The 26,983-nt window shown below is 44.6% G+C and overlaps 1 protein-coding gene across 9 annotated transcripts; it reads left to right on the plus strand.

Moving 5' to 3' along the window:
• The first annotated feature begins 1,086 nt into the window (after positions 1–1,086).
• Positions 1,087–25,160, plus strand: LOC146798242 (uncharacterized). 9 transcript variants are annotated; one of them, XM_085625527.1, is made up of 3 exons: positions 1,357–6,790; positions 9,123–9,191; positions 9,273–25,160. In XM_085625527.1, exon 3 carries the CDS (start codon positions 21,776–21,778, stop codon positions 24,398–24,400), a length of 2,625 nt encoding a protein of 874 aa, XP_085481653.1. In that variant the 5' UTR covers positions 1,357–6,790; positions 9,123–9,191; positions 9,273–21,775; the 3' UTR covers positions 24,401–25,160. The 9 variants fall into 9 exon arrangements, with proteins under 9 accessions (XP_085481656.1, XP_085481653.1, XP_085481650.1 ...); XM_085625530.1 differs by adding an exon at positions 1,087–1,194 and having other exon boundaries at positions 3,972–25,160; XM_085625524.1 differs by having other exon boundaries at positions 1,357–16,623; positions 16,734–25,160.
• The last annotated feature ends 1,823 nt before the right edge of the window (positions 25,161–26,983 follow it).

Below are 26,983 nucleotides of genomic sequence, written 5' to 3' on the forward strand. Positions count from 1 at the left end.
TAAATGCGAGACCTGTTGCATTGCAAATGCTTGTTTTTTCCTGGTGGCGACCGTCAGTCTGTGTGAGCCCGAAAATAAAGGGCAGAGGAGGTCAAGGGCGGGGACACCAAAGTATCCTGACGTGACCATTGTATTGGTCACAGTGGGTGCAGGCAACTAGCGGCCCCACCAAATGAGGTGTGAATCACAGCAGCAGCGCCATCAGAGGTAGCAGTTTTCGTGCCAACCTAAGACTGATGGCCATTTCGGTGATGTTTTGCAGGCCCCTAGACACACAGGGGAAGGGGGAGGAGGTTGTGGGCACTGCAGAGGCCTTCCTTGATGTGCACCACACAGGCTGAAAGATAAAGTTGCAATTTTAAAAGTAGGGCTATTCCTGCAGTCCTGGGATGCTTTTTTAAAACAAAGAAGTAGGGGAACGGACTGAAATAATTTTTAAAACTAGGGGCACACGTGCCCTTCCGTTCCCGCCCACTTCTAACACAGGATATGGTGCTAGGCTGGTAGGCTCGCCGACGGATGCCGACTGCTCAGCTTGTCATTAAGGTTGAGGCTGCTATACTTGCCTTGAAAGAATAAACTACAACCTGGCTGTGACCTATGTCTCTCAGCCTCACTTGCTGCTGTAATTTCTAATATATGTTTTCCTCGTTTTCATTGCTCGATTTTGCTCGCGAGAAAGTGTCACTCATAGTCGTTGAAATGTCACTCGTAATCAATTGAAATCATGAAAATGTCACACATGGCAATCTGAAACCTTGGCAGCTCTGAATACACAATTAGCACTCTCGCTTTTATATGAAAAAGATCACGAGTATTGAGTATCGAAGCTCATTTCAATGTCATGGAAAAGAAAAAGCCCAATACAGAGAAAAGTCGCGTTCGAACGTCGAGTATTCGCCAAAGCCCCTCCTGTTAATTGCATAACTTTGAGTCAGTCTTCCATCCTGCGCATGCGTTTTTCTCGTGTTGTTTATCAACTGCGCAGAAAGCGGTTCGAGAAGATCCGGATAGAAGCGGTTGGAAAGTTCTACCAGGGGAGGTGGAGTTAGTTGGGTTGTGTAGCATATCACTCCGCCTGAGAGGCGAGGCTCTGTTTTTTTTTTCAATAGAAAATTGTCAAACTTCGAGCTCGAATGTGTCTGATCAGAAACAGTCAACGTTTCTGTGAGAATGCAAGACTGTTTCAGAAAGGTATGATGCGAACTCCCGCAACGACGACGTCTGTAAACGCAGTTACTTTTTACTTTTATTTTTAATTTATTTGAGTGGCGTTGCCGGAAGTTTCGACTTTTAAATAATGGTGGAAGGCCGACCTTAAAATGTTCGCTTCGCTGCCTTAATAATGAATGTTTCTTAAGCATTTTTTGGTAATAAAAAGGTGTGGCCTACTTTCCACTGTGACGCACTGGCGGAAGAATCTGTGTGTGGTTTATATTTGAGTGGCGTTGCCGGAAGTTTCGACTTTGAAATAATGGTTGAAGGCCGACCTTAAAATGCTCGCTTCACTGCCTTAACAATTCATTTCTCTTAAGCATTTTTTGGTGATAAAAAGGTGTGACCTACTTTCCACTGTGACGCACTGGCGGAAGGATCTGTGTGTGGTGTGTCCCTACGTCATCAACCGTATAAAATCTGCAAGCGTAAACAAGTTGACAGAACAGACTGATAGGTGGGATAGAGCTGGTGTTGCGGATGGTCGGGCAGTTTTTATTCTTGCTTTGGTCGAGGCACGTTCTTATATTTGTTTGTGGATGTCCATGGCTATCCGCTGAGATGTTTTAAGCCTAGTACATCAGTAACTCAGGAAGCGGGTAGGTGGAGTCCAGAAGGTTATGACATCTATTTAAAGGCGAATGAAAGGTAAAAACTACTGCAGTTGAACCAAGAGATGAGGCGAACAGGATCGACTAAAGGGGCAAGGAGTAGATGTGCGGATCCGGGCGGTGGCGGCCGCAGAAGAAGAACTACGAGTTATGAAGGTTTCTCGAGATATGGGCGATTGGTGTCTTGGATTCGTGGCTTACTGGGGTCATTTTGGGCTTAAGCGCAGTAAATTGTGCTTATGGGTGAGGCCGGTTCTTTCCACCCCCTGGGTTTCTGATTATTTTTATTTTTTTTGCGCGTGGGTCGCATTTCGATCCCTTACGAATGCCCGTAACTTAAGTTGTCTACCGTCTGAGTCCGCTATTTGGCGTTGTTGACTGTGAGAGGGCGATAATTGGCATTTTATGTGATCGACAGAGTGGTCTACTTACCCGATGCCGGGTAGAACCCTTAAGGGCCTCTGCAACTTGTAAGGGTAAATTGGCAATCGTTAATCCTGGCACTGATCCACGGTTTGGGCAGATGGGGGGCGCTACACCTCCCGCGGTGAGTGGGGGCGGGCGGTGATTTGTAACCATTGTGTAGACTCTTGCAGGTACCTCCCATCCCGCACTTGGAGCAGCCGCAGTCCACTGAAGCCGCCACGCCATGGTCTTCCACTGGGGAGCCCTCGCGGATCTTCATTATCATCTTGGGCCCCCTTCCTCTCATTCTGCCCCATCTCCTTGTGGTTTGTTTCGTTTTACCATTAAAACGTGGTTTAACCTTGTACGGGGATGCCGGTTAGTTTGGATAGAAGCAGTCGGCACCTTGCTTATTTATGTCTTGCAGTGCAATCAATGTATAACGCACCTAAGCTTCGGTAGTTCCTATCACACCCCCTTTAATGCCTGCTGTGATAGTGTTTTCTTAACCCCTAATGCGGTTATTTTCACAGGTCATCACTGCACTTTCGGTGGTGGCAGTAGGTTCAGTGATAGACGTGCCTATCTTGAGTATTTCAGGGTATCGTTGAAAGAAGCGTCTGTAATTTCATACATTCCTTAAGGGGGGGGGGGGAATCGAAAAGCAGTGGTCTCCCACAATTTGAAATTTAGACATAACTTTTCATGCTGAGATGTCCAGCCTTTTTGAGGTTTTTGAATCGGGTGGGTGGTTTAGGGGGCCGTTTTATCAAAAGATGATGAATTACTTATGGGGGGAGGGGATAGATTGTCTGCATGTAAATTACTTATCTGATGGGGGGGGGGGGGTCTGCATGCGTCCAGCTGTTTCCACTGCTGTAAATATCCATATACTTTTTCGAAAGAAAAAGCCTTCGTTCATCGACTTGTCTCGCTGCATGAGCCGTTGGTACCATCTCTTGAAATCCACCGTGTTGGACCTGTATTGTGTATATACGGGCGGGGGACGGCCTTTGTTATTTTTGCGAACTTGTCTTTTCAGAGATATGGAACTGGAAACGTGTAGTGTGGCAAGAGCTTGCCTGATTTAGCGGGAAGATATGGGAGTTGCCTGGGTAATATCCACTGGTTCATTGAGAGGTTTTTTTGCAAAGACCCACTACTTTATTTTTGATGCGAAATTCAGATTACATATTTTTCTGTTCGCGTGGTTAGTTGGTTGGTCTACCAGGCAATTACCTGATATTTCCATTCCTAGTATAGCAGTCACCGGTATTTATTGGTAGGTATAGATGTTTTTTTTTTTTCTCCAGATTGTAATATGAACTTTATTTGTACAGTCGTATCCGACATGTTACATATGATGATGGCAATCTAGATGGTGAATGTTTGCACTTAACTAGCATTTTACTTGAAGATCCTCCAGCTAAAAGTAGTTCTCTTGTATGGTGTTAAGCTAATTTATTTAGCGGCCCTTGTTAATATTCTGACCTTTTAACGTAGGCACCTTCTTGGCTTTGCATTAATAAATAGCGTGACCAAATATATGCTGTTGTCTGCGGTGTTGAGCTAAGATACCTTTTTAGCTAAAGTTTTCCGTGTGAAAACAAACCTTGATAACATACGTGGATTGAGGGGTTTACCGTTGGTCTGATAAAACATGACTTATTTTATATGTCGAATTATTTATATACATATGGGGGGGGGGGTCGTCAACTGACCTATTTTAGACTTTTTCAGACATTGAAGATGAAACCACTGAATTGCTAGATGAACGAAGCTCTGCGGATCCTTTACGCGGCCTACCTGTCTCAACGGCAGTAACCATAGAAGATCTGACCAACCTGTCCATCAGCAACAGCCATAGAGTAGCTTTTTGGCCCTGGTTAGTAATTTTAGTTTCTTTTGGGGACCGTTAGGTGTGCCAGTTTGTTACATCGGCAATCAGTGGCTTAGGCTAATCTGAGCGAAGACTGCTGCATCGAAAGACTGTTTTTTTTTTTTTGGTCGTGGGTGATGAGCTCAAGGACAACCTAAAAGTATTCAGTATCTGAGGACTCTTCTCATAGAAATAGTATTCCTCATACGTAGGAGATGCTGGGCATAAAACTGAAGTGAGGGATAGTTCTACAACACGCACCTTTCCAGTGATGGCTCCTGTTCGCAGTACTAATGTTAATGCCTGTAGCACCAAGTTTCAAAGGCAAGTGGCAGTCCATTTTTGGGTTGGACACAGCATGAGGAAACCAGTTTAATCTAGACTACCAATAGAGGGTTGGAGAATGACTTGTGCTGTTGGTGGCTCCACTAGTTGCGACTGTTGCTTAGGTGGTGGGGCATGAACTGTTTCCAATGACTTGCCCTATCCGAGTTTGTAAAGCGCATGGCCACCCGGTCTTGGAGCTTTCCAGCGCTATCTGAGTGGTTAGAGGCAGTGAATAAAAACTAAAAGGAATAGGGTGAAGAGACTTTTTTTTTTGTGAATTTTCTTTTTTCTTTTTCTGAAAGTCAGGAAATTGTCCTGAGGCTGGTAGGCAGAGAGCGCCCTAGAGCCTGGGTGTGCAAGATAGAGCGACATCCACCCCTAACTCCCTTTATTCTAGAGACCAGGAGTAGCTCATGGTTGTGATCTCGGGTCCTTATTGGGCATGGTAGGTAGTGGGCATTTGCTGAAAAACAAAAGGATGTGTTGCACCTTGCCCAACATGATGCATGGTGCCTTGAATTGTACCCTGCAACTTGTGGGCAGCCAGTGAAGAGTTGGGAACGCATCACCTGCTGACTGGTTTTTGGAATACCTAACCGTATCGAGGCTGCAGCGTTCTGAATAAGTTGGAGTTTTTATTTTTTGTTACTTACTTGGTGCTTCTAAATAAAGCGGATTGCCATAATCCAGACTCGACAGAATCAGAACTTGACTAGCGATTTTACGTGAATTTCGGAAACTGTTTCAAGACCCTTTTGATGATGGCTCTCTGAAGAGGCCAAAACTACCACCCGTCTATTTTTTTTTTTTTCTTTTTTTGGGGGGTGGTGGGCATAATTATAATTCACTTCTCTGCAAGTGGTCCCACCGTTTGGCAATATGAATATTTGTGTAAAGTCCTTAGTGCACAAATTACCACTTAAATTGGTGCTCTTGAGTTCATTATCTTGCCGTTTCATTCACTCAGACAGCCAATTAACTTGTGCTAAGTAATGCGTCATCTGCTGGATGGCGTGTATTCTTTCGTGTTGGCCGATGATGGAATCCCTTCTAGGAAGGAATGAAAATCTGCCAGTTCATATTTTTGGGAGAGGGTGGGTGGGCGGAGTAATTTTCTTGCTCTTTTTTTGTTGTAGGTGTACAGACTAGGACCAGCGACAGTACGTAGAAATGCATGGATCACGCCTTATTGTATTAATCTCCTCCACATGCTCTATACCATCGCAAGCAGCTTCCATGTGGTATGCATTGGATATAAAAGTTTACAGGGGAAAAAATGAGCTCATCTGTTGGGTACATCGATCACCTACACAGGGTCACTGGAATTACGAGGTGATGTGGACGCTGTGGAGTTGATGCATTGGCAACACAATACACGATCTGTGTAAATTGGAAAGCAACAAATCCGTTTGTGGCTCAAACGGATCAGACCACAGTGGCAGAACCAGTTTATACGTTAACTGGTCACATTTCATTTGCCGATTGCTTTATTTAGGCACTAACCTGTGGGTATTAAACAGTTGACCGGATAGTAGTTGTTGCAATTGGTGAAAACCCGAAATGCCGCTGCAGAATATGCCGTAGTACAATTAATCCCACTCACCCCATCACTGCGTAATGACAGTGGCCCTGGCGGTTCCGTTGAAGAGGTCATTGGGCAGTGACTCTTGGAGTTCTTGTGAGTTGGAACCGCACGGATTGTTAGAAGGGTGAACGTTCTATAGTGGCGATTTATGTTCTCTGAAAGCCCCATGTAACGATACTAAAATTCGCGTTTAGTCCTAACGACTGCGTCAGAAGCGGTTTCGAGCATACACCGAATATATAGTGTATTGGTGTTTGGGCAATCCTGTTTTTAGCCTTACAGATTACATACATTTTGACTGGTATCGACGGAAAAGTGACCAAGGAAAGGAGTCCTGGGCGCGAGCCTTTGCGGTCTCTGAAATGGAAGCTCTGAAACTCGTTTGCTGCTTTCCCTGAAGCCCACACTGCAACTGGTCAAGTTTGATCCGATCAGAAACTCCGTTTGAATCTTAAGATACAGTTTGTGATACTTTTCGCTCAACGAAGGTAGCTCATGTTTATTTATTAGGCATATTAAGTATCCCTGGGGGAGGGAAGAAGGTGGATCCTTTAACTTGCTCTGAATTAGCATCGCTTACATTTTGTTCATAATCAGCTGGCTAGAATTCTTCCTTAAAGATTCCTTTTTTTAATGTATGCAGTTTTGGGGAGGGTGGGGTTTATTAAAAATGTTTTACACTTCACAGATTTGAAGAAAAGGTCTTTCAGATCATCAGCTTTATTACGGTCTGTGCAGAAGGAATCCGAATATAAGCCTCTGTAACAGGTACTAAGCAGTTAATTTCTTCGGTCATAATTGTGCATTTCTTACCTAGTGTTTTGGGAACTTGAGGTTGCAGAAGTAGGATTCTCCATAAAAGAGAAGGCGTTGCTTTCTGTTGAAACCTTGCTTAATTTTTGTGTTAATGATGTTTCCTCCTTGACACTTGAAATAAGCATGTTATCTGAGATGCATCCTAGGTGGAACTTTGGAACTGCTCCTGTAGTACTTAGCAAGGTCTTGCTAATTGAGGTTGGCTGAGAAAAAGGGGCGTTGATGTTTCCATTTGACCCATTGTTTTCCCGTTTTGTAGACAATCGTACTTGCTGAGATAAACCCATGGGTTCATATAAAACAAGGTTAAGGTGCATATGTGTTCAGTTTTCATTCAGCAGATTCACTTAAAACACTGGTTTGGACTGGTGTTTAAATGGTTTTATAAAAATGTATTATCCAGTTTAGGTACATGTATGGTATGCGGCTGCTCGACAACTTGAAGCGATCTTGCGTCCACCTACTGGAAAGCTAATGTTGTCCTTGGGTGATATACAGTTAAATATTAAAGTTTAGGAGCCTGTAGAGTAGTTACTGGCTCTTGTACTATTCTAATTTAGGTTGTTTCTTAACTGTTGATGCAGCTGAGCTAGTAGATCAGATCTTTCTAGATGTCATTTTATATTGGTCTGTACTCTAATTTTGCAACCAGAGTTTTTATTGAAGGGAACAAACACGTGCATCTTGAATGCAGCATATATTTATATATTTTTTTTTTTTTAAAGTTCGTACGTATAGGGTGTAAACTGGGTATAGACTAGACCTGTAATAATTGAGGCTACATTTTCAATAGTTAGATCACGGAGTTTCCCTGCTCCATCGTTAAGATATTATGGAAGAGATATTTGTTATGGAGGAGTTGACTGCAACAGAGCAGTGACGCAAAGTCTCTAACTGTATTGTACATATGCTGCATTAGTAGACATAGAAAGTAAGCATGTGCCCCTCAATATTGCATAGCAACGCCATGTTCGGTTTGGCCATGGTGTTGAACTTCAAACCACTTGTTTGTGGCTCTCATTTTTGATGGTGACTTGACATATTTAATAGTCTCGAGTTAGAATTTACTCCCTGGGGAGGGGTGGAGAGCGTAGCGTGGTGGGTGGGTCCTGGGATTTCACCTTCTCTTCAGACTTTTTTCAGACATTGAATCGTTAAATGTTGCATGGACCTGATGGAGTCACGAAATCCAGTTGTGTTGGCTGCGAAGTGGTGAAACGACGACGACCACCCAGACGTGCATGGTTGGAGGATTGTGCCTAAACGCGCTATATTGAATGGGGACGCAGAAGATTGCCTGGGGGTGGTGACTTGAAGTCATGAATGGGGTTCCTGTATTTCAGGCTGCCTCTGTGGTCTTGATCATTAGTCTTGTAGGGATGATTTACGGGCTTCTCTTGAGGGCAGTAAAGGAAAGGTCCACGAGAATGTTGCACCATGGAATTTATTTTGGGGTGGGTCTAATGTTTTCCAGAATCATGATTTCTTCTTTATCAAGTAGGATGCCGTTTGAATTTCAACCGAATTTGCTAGGCTAGCCGTGGTTAGTTTGAGAACGTCCTTAAAAGAAAAAAGTTTAAATGCATTAAACTAGTTCTTCCTGCTTCACATATTGATATCTCATTTTTGCTTGGTCCGATCTTGTTTTTTCTACTGTCTGCCATTTACTGAGTAAAGCGAATAGAACACGAAGAGTAAAGTCTCTTATGAATGCGAATCATTAAATTCGAAGCAACAGTGAGAAACCAGACCATATAGGAAGTTGAGGTTATTTGATGCAGTGTAACTGAAAAGCCAGCAAAGTCGGTTAAACCTTAGTGCTGGATTTTACCGTATTATATACGACTGCAGGTCCTCGGTTAAAAATTTACCTTTTAGACCGTTGATGGTGGCATAGAAACGTCAGCAGGTGATGCTGCTGGTGTATTCTCTAGGACTGCATCGCCAATTTAACTTGTTTTGCTTACCGATGCAGTGTTTATAGTAGGTTTAGATTGATTGTACACCGTATCATTTGATCCAGTGGCAGGTAGTCAAACTTCCCAAATGCGTTTTAAAGCGGGGCGCTTGCCTGACGCAGGAATGTTGGACATTATTATTACTTTTTTTTACCACCTTCGGAAAGGCATGTACTAAAAAAAAAAAGGAGCTGCAAATCAGTTGGTGGATATAATAGATTGTGTAATGCATAACCTGCTACCCATTATGTTGTACATATCCCGTAAACTTCTAGTTAAGAGCCATGGCAACACATCTTGTGTAACTTTTTACTCCACTCTGCTAGGTGGCTCGTAGGCCAGTGTTGAAGATGGGACAGATGTTGCACCCTAAGGGAACTATTGGAATCCATCTAGTGAGTTCGCGGTTGTTGTCGGCAGCATTTTGAGGGGAGGGATGGGGTGAGGAAGTAACTATTGTGCACTCTTGCAGATAGTCCTGAATCTGGAGCAAGGACTGCAGGAGCCGGGCAGACCACCGCGAAGGCTCCCAAACTAGAGTGGGTTCTCTACGCCGTCTGTGCTCTTGGATCTCTCCCTGACGTCTGCTTCTCTGCTTTTTGTATGGTATGCCTTGACTTAAGTTCCTGCTTGGCATCTTGGTTCTAAATGTCGAATCCTTCTACGGAAAAGGAATGACAATAGTCTTGCAAATATAATTGTCCATGAAATCTGGGTACACTGATTGAATTTGGGGGGTGGGGGGGGGGATCTATAATATTAAAATGCACTGGTAAGCCCACTGACCTGCTCGTATGGGTTTGTTGTGAAGCTCTGTGGGCAGTTTGATTTGGAAGCCAATGAACGCCATCTTCAGTTGTGGGTGGGCCGGGATGTATTAACTATAACTATTTCTGCAGGTGAAATACGATCTGTTCTCAATAAGCAGTCTTCGGAAGTAATTTCTGTGTCCCAAGTGTTTGAACTGATTTTATCTCTCAGCAAGGTACGGTTGTAATTTGAAACGCTTTAGTTGTCTTTTTTGGGGGGGTGGGGGGGGGGCGCAATTTATAGTCTCATTTTTACAGATTTTAGACTGAAGAAATAACTCGAATCCTTTGAGGTGTCCTTCTGCAATCTTTGGATCAGGAGGTGGGAGAGTCGACCTCGGCAACAGCTGCTTACCCGGTCTGAGCCTCTGCAGGTCTCTAGTGTTACTGCTGCAATGGAGCACGGATATTTGGGGTAAAATGAGTTCTCCATGCTTTTGTTTTACCGTCTCGACTGCTGCACGAGTAGTTGAGGGAAGTATTAGTCGAATCCTCCAGAATTGTAGTGAATCTGTTTGCCTGCAGTATTTGATAGTCACGGGGGAGGTGGGTTGGGAGTATATAACTTTAGTAGACTCGTCTTTTCACAGAGCTTTAGAGGTGGAGACCTGTAGTGTGACTGCAGCTTGATTTGTCCTGGAAGGAAAATAGCCCAGGCACCTTGGAAAATATCCACGGAAGTATCCGCTGAGCAACATGCAAGACCTAGGTTTGTCCCTAGGTGCTACTACTTCGGTGAGTTCACGCGAGTGTGGAATGATGTATGAACCACGAGCATCCCCCCCCCCCTCCCTCTGAACTACCGTTTTCATAGATAACCGATTTTTTGCAAATTCCTCCTTAAAAAATTGTATGGGACTTGTTTAAGTCTAAATCCAACCTGAAATTGAGCATGGGAACTTTCAGACGGCGAGCGCCTTTCGAGCAGTTAATCGAAATGGCAGCGAATAATTTTCTCTGTCGGGTGAGTTCAGTGTATTTGCGATACTGGCAATGTTAAAGGTTAAAGTTGAGCTGTCATATTTTGTTCATCAACTAGTTAAATGTAGGGGAATCTGTGGTAAACTAAGGCACCTTTAGATTGCGTTTTAAGTGTGGAAACATTAACATGTGTATATGCCACTGTTTACCCCACCCTGGGTCAAGCATGTCATTTTTTTTTTTTAATGTTGAGTTTTCTATATATAGAACTGTTTGGGGAGGGGGGGGGTTAACTGTCCTATTTTAGACTTTTCTAGACATTAAAGATGAGACAACTGAATTACTTAGAAGAATGAAGCTGGTGGAACCTTCACACAGCCTACCAAATGCAAGCTGTGAAAGTCCTGTTGGGAAGAGTTACGGGGTTGTACGCCTAAGTGAAACGAGTCTTCAAGATGTTACTAAGCATATTGGAGGCATAATTGGGCGTTTCGGTATTAAAGCGGTCTGATAGAAGGTAAACATAAGGGGAGATAAGCTTAAGGGTGTCTTGTGTAGCTGCTTCTTACTGTACTCTGATTTGTGGCATGGGTCTACTTTTCCTGAGCCGTTTTATTTTGCACTTGTCCTTGAATTTACAGCTCTATAATTTAAAAACACCTAGTGTAAGAGAAGCCCAGCAGAAGCGTTAGCTAAAATATGATGGTGAAGCATAGTACAATTTCTAAATCAAGTATGGGTGGGGGAGCATATCTTCCTTACCCATTTGTTTATCGTGGAAAATTGCTACGTTGCACTTTAGGGGGGGGGGGTCATCGTTTTGTCTCCAGATTATTTGCAGACAAGCACAGAAACCTATAAATGGGTCATGGTTAGGTCCTAACGTCTCATTGTATTTATACCTTCCACACTCGTGGACTTTTACGGTTACAAGCAGTTTGTGTGGTAAACTTTTGGATATTTGGAAGTGTACAGGCAGAAGCTAAGTGGTCTGTTTATACATTTTTTTTGCTTATGCAGGGTCACTTAAATTTTGCGATTTTTGTGGCGACACAGTTTCCCTTATTGATTTGACACTCCACCATGTGCTGCTGGACAAGGTACAGATATCAACAACGTTTCTTGGCTTGCCCATAACGGATCCGAAGTTATAAGTGCCGTACTTTGTGCAGTGGCAGAAGGTCTTTTATTGCAGCGTACAAACTTTAGGTCTTTAACAGTACTCGTGAGATGAAACCATTTCCCGGAGCGTATTTATGTTTTAAGATAACATAATGCTGCAGTTGAATGTGCTGCATTATGCCATACAATTCGCTTTTTCTTACCACATAATGCAATTAGTCATTTCACATAATTTGATCTCCTGCCCTTTATTTAAATGATTATGCTGCGGCAATGGCCCAAGAAGGGGTGGGTATAGAATATATACTAGTCTGTGGTACTTATTATGAAGTCTCTCCCCTAACTGTTTAGTACGCATACTGCTTTGGTAGATGAAGAAAAAGGGCACTTGTCCCAGGTTAAAGCATAGCCAGGCCATGTGTGGGTTGGCCATTATGTTGAAAAGAAAAACAACGTGTCTGTGGCTCTCAGTTGGATAACGCTTGAAGTACTTGTAGTCCGTTTTGTTTTTGGGTGGGTCACTTGAAATATTTAATAGTCTAAAATTGAAGCTTTTGTTGTCTTGCTGGGGAGGTGTTGAAACTGGTGTGGGGCCTGGGCTTTCACCTTCTATTAAGAACTTTTTCAGACCCTGAATCTTCAAATGCTGCATGGACCTGATGGATTCACGATATTCCAGTTGTGTTGGCTGCTAATTTGTGAACCGACGACCCCCCCTGATATGCATGGTTGGAGGACGTCACCCAAGCTTTCGGTATTGAATGAGGACACGAGAGTGCTTGAGGTGGTGGCTTTATTTCATGAATGGTGTTCCCTGTATTTTCAGGGTGCCTCTGCAGTTGAGATCGTTAAGCTTTTATAAATAAATGGCTTCTCTTGAGGACAGGTAAAGTCCACGATGTGGCACCATAGAACTCGTTTGTATTGTGTGGTCTTGCGGTTTCCATTATTATTTATACTTGATCGATCAGCATACTATAATTTTTTTTAAAGGCTAGCCGTTCATTTACAATAAAGTTCTAATACATTGCATTAGTCCTGCCTGTAAATAGACGTAATACGATCATTTTTTGCTCGGTTCCATCTTAACGTTTTTTCTAATGTTTGCCATTTTCTGATTAAAGCTAATGGAACATGTGAGGAGTAAAAGCTCTTGAGGATGTCAATCATTCTCGCACGAAATTCGAAGCAATAGTGAGATGCCAACCGTGTAGGAGGTTCAGGTTATTTGATGCAGTGAAACTGAAAAGCCAGCTAAGTCGATTGAACGTTCAGAACTAGATTTTACCGTACTATATACGACTGCAGGTCATCGGGTAAAAATTGACTTTTTAGACCGTTGGTGGTTAAGAAACGTCAGCAGGTTATGATTGTGTTTTCTCTAGGACTGCATCGCCAACTTAACTTGTTTTGCTTAACGATGCAGGTGTGTTTTATAGTAGGATTAGATTGTTTGTACACCTCAAGCAGAAATGTGGGGGTGGAATTGGCGATCAGGGAAAGGCATATACTGAAGTAAAAAGACTGGAATTAAATAGTTTGTTGGGAGGCACGAGAAAAGGAGCAGCACCTCAGATAGGGGGTATAATAGTTCGTGTAATGCATAACCTGCTACCCGTTATGTTGTACATATCCCGTAAACTTCTAGTTTTGAGCCATGGCAACACATCTTGTGCACCTTGTTACACAAACCTCTGCTAGGTGTTAAAGCAGGGGCAGATTGTGCAGCCTAAGGGAGATATTGGAATCCATCTAGTGGGTCCGGGTTCGCTATTGTGGGCAACATTTTTGGGGGGGGGGGGGTGAGGGAGTAACTATTGTGCACTCTTGCAGATAGTCCTGAATCGGGAGCAAGGACTGCAGGAACTGGGCAGACCACCGCGAAGGCTCCCAAACTAGAGCGGGTTCTCTACGTCGTCTGTGCTCTTGGATCTCTCCCTGACGTCTGCTTCTTGTATGGTATGCCTTGACTGAAGTTCATGCTTGGCATCTTGGTTCTAAATGTCGAATCCTTCGACGGAAAAGGAATGACAATAGTCTTGCTAATATACTATGGGCCCACTTCTGGGAGTGGGAGGTCTATAATATTAAAATGCACTGGTAAGCCCACTGACCTGCTCGTATGGGTTTGTTATGAAGCTCCTTGGGCAGTTTGATTTGGAAGCCAATGAACGCCATTTTCAGTTGTGGGTGGGCCGGGATGTATTAACTATAACTATTTCTGCAGGTGAAATACGATCGGTTCTCAACAAGCAGTCTTCGGAAGGAATGTGCCTTGTCCCAAGTGTTTGAACTGATTAGGTTGCATAGAAGTATCAGTAATCGCCCACTTCATATTTGTGTCTCAGCAAGGTATGGTTGTAATTTAAAACGCTTTAGTTGTGTTTTTTTGGGGGGGGGGGGGGTGGGGGGCGCAATTTATAGTCTCATTTTTACAGATTTTAGACTGAAGAAATAACTCGAATCCTCTGAGGTGTCCTTCTGCAATCTTTTGGATCAGGAGGTGGGAGAGTCGACCTCGGCAACAGCTGCTTACCCGGTCTGAGCCTCTGCAGGTCTCTAGTGTTACTGCTGCAATGGAGCACGGATATCTGGGGTAAAATGAGTTCTCCATGATTTTGTTTTACCGTCTCGACTGCTGCACGAGTAGTTAAGGGAAGTATTAGTCGAAACTTCCAGAATTGTAGTGAATTTGTTTGCCTGCAGTATTTGATAGTCACGGGGGAGGTGGGTTGGGAGTATATAACTTTAGTAGACTCGTCTTTTCACAGAGCTTTAGAGGTGGAGACCTGTAGTGTGACTGCAGCTTGATTTGTCCTGGAAGGAAAATGGCCCAGGCACCTTCTTGGGAAATATCCACGGAAGTATCTGCTGAGCAACATGCAAGACGTAGATTTGTCCCTAGGTGCTACTACTTCGGTGAGTTGACACGAGTGTGAAATGATGTATGAACCACGAGCAACCCCCCCCCCCCCGAACTTCCGTTTTCATTGATAACCGATTTTATGCAAATTCCTCCTTAAAAATTTGTATGGGGCTTGTTTAAGTCTAAATCCAACCTGAAATTGAGCATGGGAACTTTCAGACGCGAGCGCCTTTCGAGATGTAGTCTCAACAGGCTGAGCAACTAACCACAGGTGACCCGACCCTTCGTGGTAAGGAATAGTGCGTTTCTCGGACTACCTCACAGTATCTAGTTACACGGGAAAATTGATGCACCCGATAGATAGCCTCCGTATTTATTGGTGGGTTTGGGCGTTTGGGTAACTGTTAAGGTTAAAACTTCGCCCGAGTACACGGTGAGCGGCCAGAAGTTGAATGCTTTTTTGGGGATTTAAGTAGTTTTGCTAGTCGGATTAGGCTTCTCGGGAGCAACGGTCCAAATGGGTGGTGAAGGCAGTTAATCGAAATGGCATCGAATAATTTTCTCTGTCGAGTGAGTTCAGGGTATTTGAGATGCTGGCAATGTTTTAGGTAAAAGTTAAGCAATGTCGTATATATATATATTTTATTTATCATCCAGTTAAATGTAGTAATCTGTGGTTACATGAAGGCACGGTTTGTTTTTTAAGTGTGGAATCATTAACATGTGTATATGCCACCGTTTACCCCTATCCTGGTCAAGTATGTCATTATTTTTGTGTGTAGTTTTCTATATATAGAAGTGTGTGGGGGGGGGGGGGGGGTTTAACTGCCCTATTTTAGACTTTTCTAGACCTTAAAGATGACATCTGAATTGCTTAGAAGAATGAAACTGGTGGAACCTTCACACGGCCTTCCAAATGCAAGCTGTGAAAGTCTAAGTTGGGAAGAGTTATGGCTAAATGCGTCTAAGTAAAATAAGTCTTCAAGAGGTACTAAGCATATCGGAGCCATAAGTGGGCTTTTCAGTATTGAACTGGTCTGATAAAAGGTAAACATAAGGGAGACCAGCCTAAGGGTGTCTGGTGTAGCTGCCTTTTTATTGCTCTTTGATTTTTGTGGCATGCGTCTACTTTTCTTGAGCCGTTTTATTTTGCCCTTGTCCTTCTTGAATTTACAGCTCTCTTGGGATAATTTAAAAACAACCAGTGTAAGAGCAGCCCAGCAAAATCTTTAGCTAAAATCAGATGGTAAAGCATAGTACCCCTTTCTAAATCAAGTATGTATGGGGGAGAATATCTTCCTTACCCATTCGTTGATCGTGGAAAATTGCTACGTTGCACTTTAAGGGGGGGGGGGCAGCGTTTTGGCTTTCCAGATTATTTGCAGACAAGCAAACCGTTAACTGTACAGAAACCTATAAATGGGTCATGGTTATGTCCTAACGTCTCATTGTATCTATACCCTCCACACACGTGGATTTTTACGGTTACAAGCAGTTTGTGTGGTATACTTTTGGATATTTGGAAGTGTACAGGCAGAAGTTAAGTGGTGTGTTTATACATTTTTTGTTTATGCAGGGTCACTTGAATTTTGCCATTCTGTGGCGGAACACAGTTTCCCTTATTGATTTGACACTCCCATGTGCTGCTGGTCAAGGTACAGATATCGACAACGTTTCTTGGCTTGCCCATAACGGATCCGAAGTTGAATCTACAATCCAAAAAAGTGCCGTAGTTTGTGCAGTGGCAGAAGGTCTTATAGGTTACATTATATACTTTAAGTTGCAGATAAAGATCTTTAGGTCTTGAACTGTACTCGTGAGATGAAACCATTTTCCAGACCGTATTCATGTTTTAAGATTACAAAATGCTGCAGTTGAATGTTCTGCATTATGCCATTCGCTTTTTCTTTCCACATAATGCAGTTGGTCATTTCACATAATTTGATCTCCACTGCACATTTCCAGTGGCTCTGGTGGATGGTAAAATGGGCTTGTGACAGCGAGTCTTTGGTTTGGAGTTACAAATGGTAGCAACCATTCAATTCAGGTTATTTGAAAGAGGCGTTGAATCTCATTCGTGGCATCTGGTCCCCGAGAGCTCCGTGTACTGTGAGTAGATGCCTCGTTTCTGTTATTCCTAGTTGTGCTACGTTATAGGTGGTTTTGAGCGTTAACCAATATAGCATTGCTAAAACGATGTGTGGGCAATTCTGTTCTAGCCTTTTTCCAGCTTGATTCTTACCAACCGAGACTTCTCAATTGAATGGCAGCTGATGGGCCAGACTTCACTTACAAACGGAAGCTGAAAGTCGCTTGCAGCCATGCCTGATGCCCATTTCTGCAACTTCTGGCATCCTTGTCTGGTTTGTAGTTATGCATTTTGCTCCTGAACACAACGTGAATAAGCATATTCTGTGTCGTGGATGGTTGCTTGGACCTAACGCTGTAGCACTTGGTGAGTTCTTGGTCGGTGGGGTTTATTGAGATCCGGGCCATCAATTGTTTTGAGCCATGGCAACACATCTTGTGCAGCTTGTTACACAAACCTCTGCTAGGTGGCTCGTAGGCCAGTGTTTAAGCAGGGTCTGATTGTGCGCCCTAAGGGAAATATTTGAATCCATCTAGTGGGTCAAGGTTCGCTGTTGTGGGCAGCTTGGGTGGGGGGGGGGGGGGGCATCGGGTGAGGGAGTAACTATTGTGCACTCTTGCAGATAGTCCAAAATCAGGAGCAAGGACTACAGGAGCCGGACAGACCACCGCGAAGGCTCACAAACTAGAGCGGGTTCTCTACGTCGTCTGTGCTCTTGGATCTCTCCCTGACAACGTCTGCTTCCCTGCTTTTTGTATGGTATGCCTTGACTTAAGTTCCTGCTTGGCATCTTGGTTCTTAATGTCGAATCCTTTTACAGAAAAGGAATGAGTCTTGCTAATATACTAAATTGTCCATGAAATATGGGTACACTTATTGAAGTGTGTGTGGAGGAGAAGGTCTGTAATATTAAAATGCACTGGTAAGCCCACTGGCCTGCTCGTATAGGTTTGTTATGAAGCTTGTGGGCAGTTGGATTTGGAAGCCAATGAACCGTCTTCGTAGGAGTTCTGTTTTATGAATTAAAGCTTTATCAGAATAATTTGTGGGTGGGCCTATTAACCATCTTTAGTTCTTCAAAAGAAAAGACTATCTGTTTGTGTGTTCTTGAGGTAATGTGCGGAGTGGCCAGTGTCTGAAAGGAGTGTTTTATAGTAGTCTGTAATCTCCCACTTTTTTTCTGGTTCTCAGAAAGAATGTTTATAAATTAAAAGGCATTTTGTTTGGGGTGGGGGGGGGGCGCGCAATATGTACTCTGTTTTGCAGATTTGAGACTGGAAAAGTAACTGATCCTTTGAAGTGTCTGTCCTTGTGTGGTCTTTGGATCCGGATGGTTGAAGAGTCTACCTCTGCAGCACCAGCTGAAAATTAAAGGCCCCGTCTGAGCCTCTTCAGATCTCTAGTTACAGCTGCTAAGAACCACAGGTCTTTTGGGTAAAATAAGTTCTTTTTTTTTTTTTAATATATAACCTGCTCGGTTCGCTGTAGTTGCTGTTAGGATAATCTATTTAAATTCGCCACGGTTGTGTCGTACCAGTGTTGGCCTGCAGTGTTTGGTAGCCATGGGGGGGGGGGGGGTCGTACTGACCGTGTTTGACTTGTCTTTTCACAGAACATTGAATCTGGAGACCTGTAGTGTAACTGCAGATTAATCTGGACATCAAGTACTGGCTTTGGGAATACCTTGAGCAAAGGCTGGTACTATCTTTAGGTGATTTGACATTAGTGTGGAGGGGGGGGTGTTACTGACCGTGTTTGACTTTTCTTTTCACAGAACATTGAATCTGGAAACCTGTAGTGTAACTGCAGATTAATCTGGATATCAGGTACTGGCTTTGGGAATACCTTGAGCAAAGGCTGGTACTATCTTTAGGTGATTTGACATTAGTGTGGAATGGGGTGGGGGGGGGGGGGGGTGTTACTGACCGTGTTTGACTTTTTTCTTTTCACAGAACATTGAATCTGGAAACCTGTAGTGTAACTGCAGATTAATCTGGATATCAGGTACTGGCTTTGGGAATATCCTGAGCAAAGGTTGGTACTATCTTTAGGTGATTTGACATTAGTGTGGAATGGTATACAATAAGCACATGACAGGATTTTAAAATATTTCGGTTCTTTCCCAGTCCGTTGGTTTGGGAGGCGATAAGGGGAAACTGCCCCTAAGAACTAGACCCAGCTGTACAGGGTTACAGGATGACTGAAGTGTGAAATTGTTAGTGTCCCCGAATGCTCTCAAAGCTGATAAAATACATTTTGAGTGGAATTGAGGGGCGGGGGTGTGGCCATATGTCTCAATCTGATGAATTGGCCGCCTTAAGCCTTTTTTTGCATGGCCTCTCACATGTGGGTAATATGAATAATTGTGTTAATTGCATACTACACAAAACACTATCGAACAAGTGCTGCTATTCTATTGCCATCTGCTGTACTCTAGAAGTATAACTAATTTGGAGTGCTTTATTGGTGTATTATCGGTCTGCATGGCCCATTCGTGTTGCCTGATAACAGCTACTGTACGTAGAAATGCACGGATAAGGTACATATTGAGGTTTCCTATCTATTACCTTCACAATCTTTTGTTCTACCATTACTGGCAGCTTCTGTGCGGTATCTTCAGCCATTAAGTTTACAGACTGGAACCAGCTTACATGGTCTGTGTGGGTGTTTTCATATTTCGCTTTCACATGTACACCTGAATTGTGCTATTAAATGGCTGCAGTGTTTCCCTTACTAATATGCTATAGTCCACCATGTGCTGGACGAAGTGCTGATATCATCCAAAACGTTTCTTGCTCATATGGGAGCAGAAGTGTAATCCGAATAAGTGCCATACTTGGTTCAGTTGCAGAACCCCTTATAGGTTCTATGGTATCATTGCAGTTGCTGTTTACTGTCTTCATGCCTTGAGTTGTACTCGAGAGATCAAACCATTGCCCAGGCAGTATTAATTGTGTAAAATCGCATAAAGCAGGAACGGCATTATGACATGAAGTTACCCTATTCTTGTCCCATAATGGAAGTCGTCCATGCCACATAATCTAGTTCTTAGCCCGCATAATTCCAGACCCACCGATGAATGTTTCAACTGTCTTGTGAAAGTAAGCCTTTGGTTTGGAGTTCTCTGGTAGCAACCAAAAGGTTGTTTTTTGAAAGTTGTTTATTCAAATTCGTGGCATTTGTTCTCTGAGAGCCCCGTGTACTTGTGAGTAGATACCTTGTTACGTGTCATTTATAGTTGTGCTGCGTTGTGGGTGTTTTTGAGGTTCCAACCAACCGTGTATATTGCTGTGAAGGTCTGGGCAATTCTGTTTCTAGCCTTCTTCCAGATTAAAGTTTGACTCGGTCAACGGAGAAGTCTCCATGAATGGTAACCACTGAATTTCTGAAGCTACAACTGGTAAAATAAAAATTGCCTTCGATAACACAATCTAAGCGGGGAAGCCTTGTCTGGTTTTGATTTGTCCAAATCGGCCAGTAATGAGCCTCTAGAGGTCTTCCCAGATATTACGGCTTTATTTTGACCTCTTTAATTTGCTGCAGTTTTTAAATGCAGTGCGAGTACTACTCGAAGGCTGTGTACTACTTGAGGTATTGATGTTGCTCAGAATGTTGAGCCCGCTCAGACTCTAATCTGGTTTCAGTCGTCAGTTCTGCCAATAATGCAGTATCCTGGGTAGAGTGAGTCGAGCAGGCCAGAAACCACATGAACGCTCGGCTCATTGTGAGCTCGAGGTTCCAACATGACGAGCTGGGCACGAGACAGGCTTCAGGCTTGAGCTTTCAGTGGCTCGCCCACCTCTATGTTGATTTATTTAAGTGGTAGTGCCCAGGTGCTAAAAGCAACAGTGTATCATTTCTGGCTCCTTGACTTTATTGATAAATACTTAAGTTTAACGGCTATGCTGAGGCAATGGACCTTGAGGGGCGTAGAACGTTTCTTTATCTCTGGTTATTATGAAGCTACTAACCGTGATCGACAGATTATGCATTTGACACGTTGTAGAAAGCAGGCCAATCTTCACTCCATGCATAGCGAGGCCGTGTGCGATGTGGCCTTGGTTTTGAAAGTCAAGACTACTTTGTCGCTTTTTCGTCCTGTGAATGCTTACACAAGTAACGATAACATTGTAGGTGGGGTAGGTGAATTTTGAAATATTAGTTGGTCCTAAGTTTAAAGAATTGTCTCGTGGGGGAGCTGTAGGAGAATGTGGTGGGCCTGGGATTTCACCTTTTCTTCAGAACTTTTCAGACCCTGAATCTTCACATGTTGTAAGAAGAAGCTGATGGTTCAGGATATTCAGTTGTGTTGACTGCTATAGTTAGTAAAACGACGACCACCCATACATGTTTGGTTGATGTTACCTGTATGATGCTGCCCGAACGCTCCATATGGAGTCAAGACACTGAGGGGGATACCAGGGGTGTTAACTTGATTACACAAATGGTATTGCCTGCATTTCAGGATGCTTCTCTGTAGGGCTTTGGTGGGCTGGGTCCTGCCGGTGCTCAGCACCGGGAGTTCTAAAAAAGCAGATGCTGAGACGGACTCAAATCGGGCTCTCCATTTTTGCCCTCACCTTTGTTGAATAGAAATCTTAACTCTTGCAGTACCACCCTTCCCTTTCTTGTAACTTCAAAGAGACTTGTTATAGTTGGTTAAAGTCTCATTTCAGAATGTAAGCGTTTTATCTCTATATCCCATAGTTGTTGCTTATTATCTTATGCAGGTAACAGCCATTGACAATAGTCCTGGCTTGTAGGTGTAATTTTACTTGCTGTATTATATTTCTCCAGTATTAGGGTGTCTTTCATAGATTCACATGCTTGAATATTCCCCGTCGTCGGAGTGGGAGTCCCACGGTAAATAAAATAGCAATATATACATATATATATGTAGTAAAATATATACATAAGTAATCATATAATTAGTGCATATAGGTGTAAAACACACATAGTGTACCTATAAGAGAAAAACTCCATAGGAATACAATGGAGAGAGACAAAAGACCTTTGTAGTCTATCTCTGTCATTATGTAAGTCCGAACTCCAGCCAATCAGGCGTCAGCCCCTCTCTAGAACCTTCTCCTCAGAGCTTCTCACCTCAGATTTTCTACCGCACGTCGTGTGACAGGGAGTCTCCCTGAGCTCTGCTCAGTTTTGTCAGTGAGGATGTCTTCTAGTAAGAAATCTTTGTTTAGACCATGCTCTTCATGTGGAAAACTGCGTTTGTTCTCTGAGGACCCACACAGTAAGTGTATTTACTGTTTATATCCTGACCATGAGGTGGCAAAATGTAAGTTTTGTAGAACTTTTTCTACAAAAACTCTAAAGGACAGAGAAGGCCGCCTGCTTTTATGGCTACAGAGACTGAAGGACAAGGATAACTCTCCCTCTGATGTGGAAAGTCTCTTTTCTGGTCGTTCTCAACCAGCCTCTAAGCGCAGTAGTGTGCAGGAGTTACCATCTCCTTTCCTGAAGAAAAAGAAGCTGGCTTTGCCTCTGACAACTGCCACCTTTGTGGTTTCACCTACTGCTTTGTCGCCTATGGGACACTGTTCTCAGGCTGCTGAGGCGTCTACTTCCTATTCCTCGGGGAAAACTTTGTCAGCCTCGTCGACGATGCTCCCGACGACGAGATCTGCTGTTTCTACCTCGTCGACGGTGACCCCGACGACGACGTCAGCTGCTTCGTCATCGACGAGCGTTATGTCGACGTTATCCTCGTCGACGATTACCATCACTTCTTCAAGGGCAGTGACTTCTGTTGTGCCCATTACTTCGACGTCGACGAAGAAGGTAAAGGTTCCGTCGACGAAGACTGTGTCGTCGACGAAGACGTCGTCGAGCTCGTCGACGCCCATTCCGTCGGCGAAGAAAAAGAAGATCCCGACGACGACACTGTCGACGGTGGTTCCGTCGACGAAAGCCTTGTCTACGAAGACCTCGACGACGGCTCCGTCGGCAGCGGCTCCGTCGACGGTGGCTCCGTCGACGGCGGCTCCGTCGACGGCGACCTCGTCGACGGCGACCTCGTCGACGGCGAATCCGACGACGGCAATCTTGTTGCCACAGACGTCGTCGACGATAATTCCGTCGACCATCATTCCTTCGACGACGGCTCCGTCGACGAGTACATCCCCACAGACATTCGTAAGGGTACGAATACGCGGTGTGGCGACTACCCAGAAAACAAGAAGGGAAGGAGTTTCTTGGACACCATTACCTCCTACTGTGGGCTTGGAGAGCCAGGAACATAATATTCCTTTGGGAGTTGCACAGCCTCCCTCGCCATTATTTGCTACAGATTCGGATCAGGAATCCGAGGGGTTACCGGAGTCTTTCGGAACGGCACAAAGTCCATCCGACTTGGTTATTAAGTGCCAGGATGTCAGTAGTGAGGATGAGGATCCGGTATTTATACACCAGGCCCCTCCGAAGCATAAAACGGCGACTCTTCCTCTGTCGCTCATTACTAATCTCCAACGCATGTTGGACGACTACAACCAACGGTTCCCTCTATCCCCTCAACGTTCAGAGGTTCCGTCAACCCCGGTGATTCCAGCAATTATTCCACCGGTACCTATTGTAAATCCTGCTCCACAGATGCCGCCTGTACCTCCACGACAGGTTCCGGAAAGGGTGTTGCCTCATTATGAGCCTGTAGAGGAAGGCCCTCAGGACCCAGAAGAGGGTGAAATCCCAGATGATGATGGGGATGTAGATGACAATGATGATGATATGGCGGAGTGGGACAATTACCAGGCACAAACACCATCCCCCTCACAAATAGTAACAGGGGATTCACCTCCAGTGGACATAGCCAATTTTCACCAACTGATGGAAAGGGCATCACACCGTTTTAAGTTAACAACGGAGCGCAGGGAGGAAGATTGCTTCCTTTATGATTTCAAGAATCAACCCTACAAACAGACTCATGCTATTCCCATAGTTGAGTTTATCTGGGAAGAAGGCAAGAAATTAATGCAGACACCGAATACCTTGCCAGCTCAGGTGCCTCGATTGGAAAAGAAATATAAGGCACCGATAGGAACCCCAGCATGCCTCACGGGTCAGGCTAAACCTGAGTCGGTCGTTACGCAGGCAGCGCAACGTAAGGCGAAAAATCCGGCATCTTCTATCACCTCGCCTCCGGATCGTGACGGACGTCGGATGGATGCCATAGGGCGTAAATTCTCTTCTATGGCCTCTACGGTGGTTAGAGCAGCTAATGCCTTGGCCATCCTGGGACGATATGACAGACAAGTTTGGGCTGATATCTCGGATGTGGTTCAGGAGTTACCAGAGCCATCTAAACTGGAGGCAATGAAGTTGCTCCAAGAGGGAGAAGCGGCATCGGCGGAAATAATCGATTGTGCAGTGGACATCGCCTGCATGGGTTTCCGTCAGCTTGCCGGAGCGGCTGTTCTGCGTAGGCAAGGATGGTTAAAATCTACATCCTTTCGTCAGGAGGTTCAGTCTATGATCTTAAACATGGCATATGACGGAGAGTCTTTATTTGGGAGCCACGTCGATGAAGCTCTACAGTCCATAAAGAAAGACACTGAAACAGCTAGATCACTAGGAAACCTTCAATTTCAGCGGAGTAATTTTCGTGGTGCACGCGGACGCGGCACCTCCTCAAGTTTTCGAAAAGACAATAAACAATACAAACCTTACAATCAAGGGTCCAACCGTTACTCTTATGGACAGCAACAGCAAACATCACGGCAGCAAACCTCCAAGTCATATAGAGGAAAATCCTCATACAGAGGATCCGCATCAAAGAGACAGTGACTCTTCCCGGACAGACAAGGTTGGAGGTCGAATCTCTCTGTTCTTTTCCCAATGGTCCTCCATCTCAAAGGACCGTTGGGTTTTGGACATTGTGAAGAAGGGACACGCCTTAGAATTCACCAAATTCCCTCCTCCCACTCCACCCTCCGGACCGCCACCAGCTCACATGAAAGAACTGTTGCATCAAGTCCGACTTTTAAGGCAAAAAGGAGCTATAGAACTGGTACCAGTGTCTCAGAAGGGAAAAGGTTTTTATTCCCGGTTCTTTTTGATCACAAAGAAAAACGGAGAGTGGAGGCCCATCCTCGATCTAAGAGCACTAAACAAATATATAAAGAGCCAATCCTTCCGTATGATGACGCTGGTAGACATCTTGCGCTTACTCTTGCAGGAAGATTTTCTGGCGACTATAGATCTCCAGGATGCCTATTTTCATATCCCTATTTTACAGCGGCATCGAAAGTTCCTGCGTTTTCGAGTGGGTCAACACGATTACCAATTCAAGGTGTTACCATTTGGCCTGCGCTCAGCCCCTCGAGTGTTCACGAAGGTACTGGCTCCAGTAATAGCGTATTTGCGCCTCCAGGGAGTGCAAATATTTCCATACCTGGACGATTTTCTCCTGAAATCTCAGTCAAGCACTCACCTGCGACAACACACTCTTCTGTGCCAGAACGTGTTTCGCTCTTTAGGCCTGTCCGTAAATGTGGAAAAATCCCAACTTCATCCGTACCAACAAAGAGATTTCCTGGGCGCAACTCTGGAGACTGTGTCGGCGAAGGCATTCCTCTCCCAGGAGCGTCTCAAAAAGATGCTGCGACTGGTGGCTCTGATCAGATCAAGAGAGTCAGTTTCTGTGAGACTATTGAAATCATTTCTGGGGATGGCGTCATCATCCATTGCCTTGATCCCTCATTGCCGGCTGAGGACACGTCCTATCCAGGAAGCTCTGGATGCTCAGTGGCGTCAGGTAACGGGATCTTTCCACGACATGATATGTGTCACAGATCAGATAAAGTCAGCACTCGCATGGTGGGCAATTCCAGCCAACTTGACGGAAGGCATGTCCTTTCTGTCGCTGCCACCGGACAGAACACTCACAACAGACGCCTCATTGGAAGGATGGGGCGCTCATTTGGAGGATCTCTCTGTGAAGGGAAGATGGTCCACACATCAAAGATCTTGGCACATCAACAGGTTGGAGCTCATGGCGATTTTTCTGGCTCTAAAATCGTTTCTGCCTTTGCTCCAAGGAGAGTCAGTGCTAATACAGACAGACAACACAACCTGTATGCACTATGTCAACAAACAGGGCGGAACAAGATCCCCAAGTCTCTCCAGGCTAGCTCAAAGAATTTGGGACTGGTCTCTCAGTCATCAGATCTTGCTTACGGCAGTCCACCTGCCAGGAGTATCCAATGTCCTAGCGGATTCCCTGAGCAGGTCCTCCTCGTCGACCCACGAGTGGGAGTTACACCAACCCACTCTAGAGAGGATATTCCAACTATGGGGCCGTCCGCAACTCGATCTCTTTGCCACGCCGGAGAACCGGAAATGCCGAAATTACGCAAGCTGGCATCCCCACAAGCAATCACAAGGGAATGCCCTTTTGATAAACTGGTGCAATCTATTTGCGTACGCCTTTCCTCCAATACCCCTCATACCTCGGGTTCTTTGGAAGATGAGGAGACAGCCTTGCCACCTGATCCTAATAGCCCCGCGCTGGCCACGGCAAGCGTGGTTCTCAGAACTGCTCCTCCTGTCCCAATGCCAGCCAATCCTCCTGCAACATCGGACGGATCTGCTTACCATGAGCGAAGGGAGAATTTGTCATCCAAATCCCTCCTCACTGAGCTTATCAGCATGGAACCTGAACACCATGAGTTCGCCCACCTAGACATCCCCCAGGATTGTAGGGATATTTTGGCCCAGGCTAGAGCACCTTCTACAATCAGAACGTACAAGTTTAAATGGAAACGATTCTGCCATTGGTGTGCTGCTAACGGAGTTCATCCGATACATTCCACGGCAGAGCAATTGCTACCATTCTTCTTGCACCTAGCCAGTTCTGGACTGTCGCATGCAACCCTAAGGGTTTTTCTAGCAGCCATTTCCCGTTTCCGGCAAGATGGATCAAGTTCCCTTTGTTCCTCAAGAATAATCCGCCAATTCTTTAAGGGCCTATTCCGGAAATTTCCGCCAGTTCGGCGTCCTCCTCCGTTGTGGCACCTCAACGTTGTGTTGGCACAATTGATGAGACCTCCGTTTGAGCCCATTCACAAGGCCGACCTAAAATATCTCACTTGGAAAGTAGCTCTACTTCTGGCACTAACGTCTTCTCGTCGTGTCAGTGACATCCATGCTTTTACCATCAAACCTCCGTTCCTGCAGTTCAAACCGGATGCTGCAGTGTTACGCACCAATCCATCATTTCTACCCAAGGTGCCTACTGACTTTCACATTAATGAGCCAGTAATATTAAAGACCTTTTTTGCCAATCCTCAGACACCTGCAGAACAAAGATTACATTCTTTGGACGTCAAGCGGTGTCTTAAGTTCTACATCAGTAAGACAGCTTCTTTC

Source organism: Triturus cristatus, chromosome 9 (assembly GCF_964204655.1).
Source record: "Triturus cristatus chromosome 9, aTriCri1.1, whole genome shotgun sequence".
Lineage (NCBI taxonomy): Eukaryota > Metazoa > Chordata > Amphibia > Caudata > Salamandridae > Triturus > Triturus cristatus.

Bases quoted from the DNA above. Each gene is read 5' to 3' on its own strand.
- LOC146798242 (XM_085625530.1), top strand. From the start codon at position 21,776: ATGTCTTCTAGTAAGAAATCTTTGTTTAGACCATGCTCTTCATGTGGA.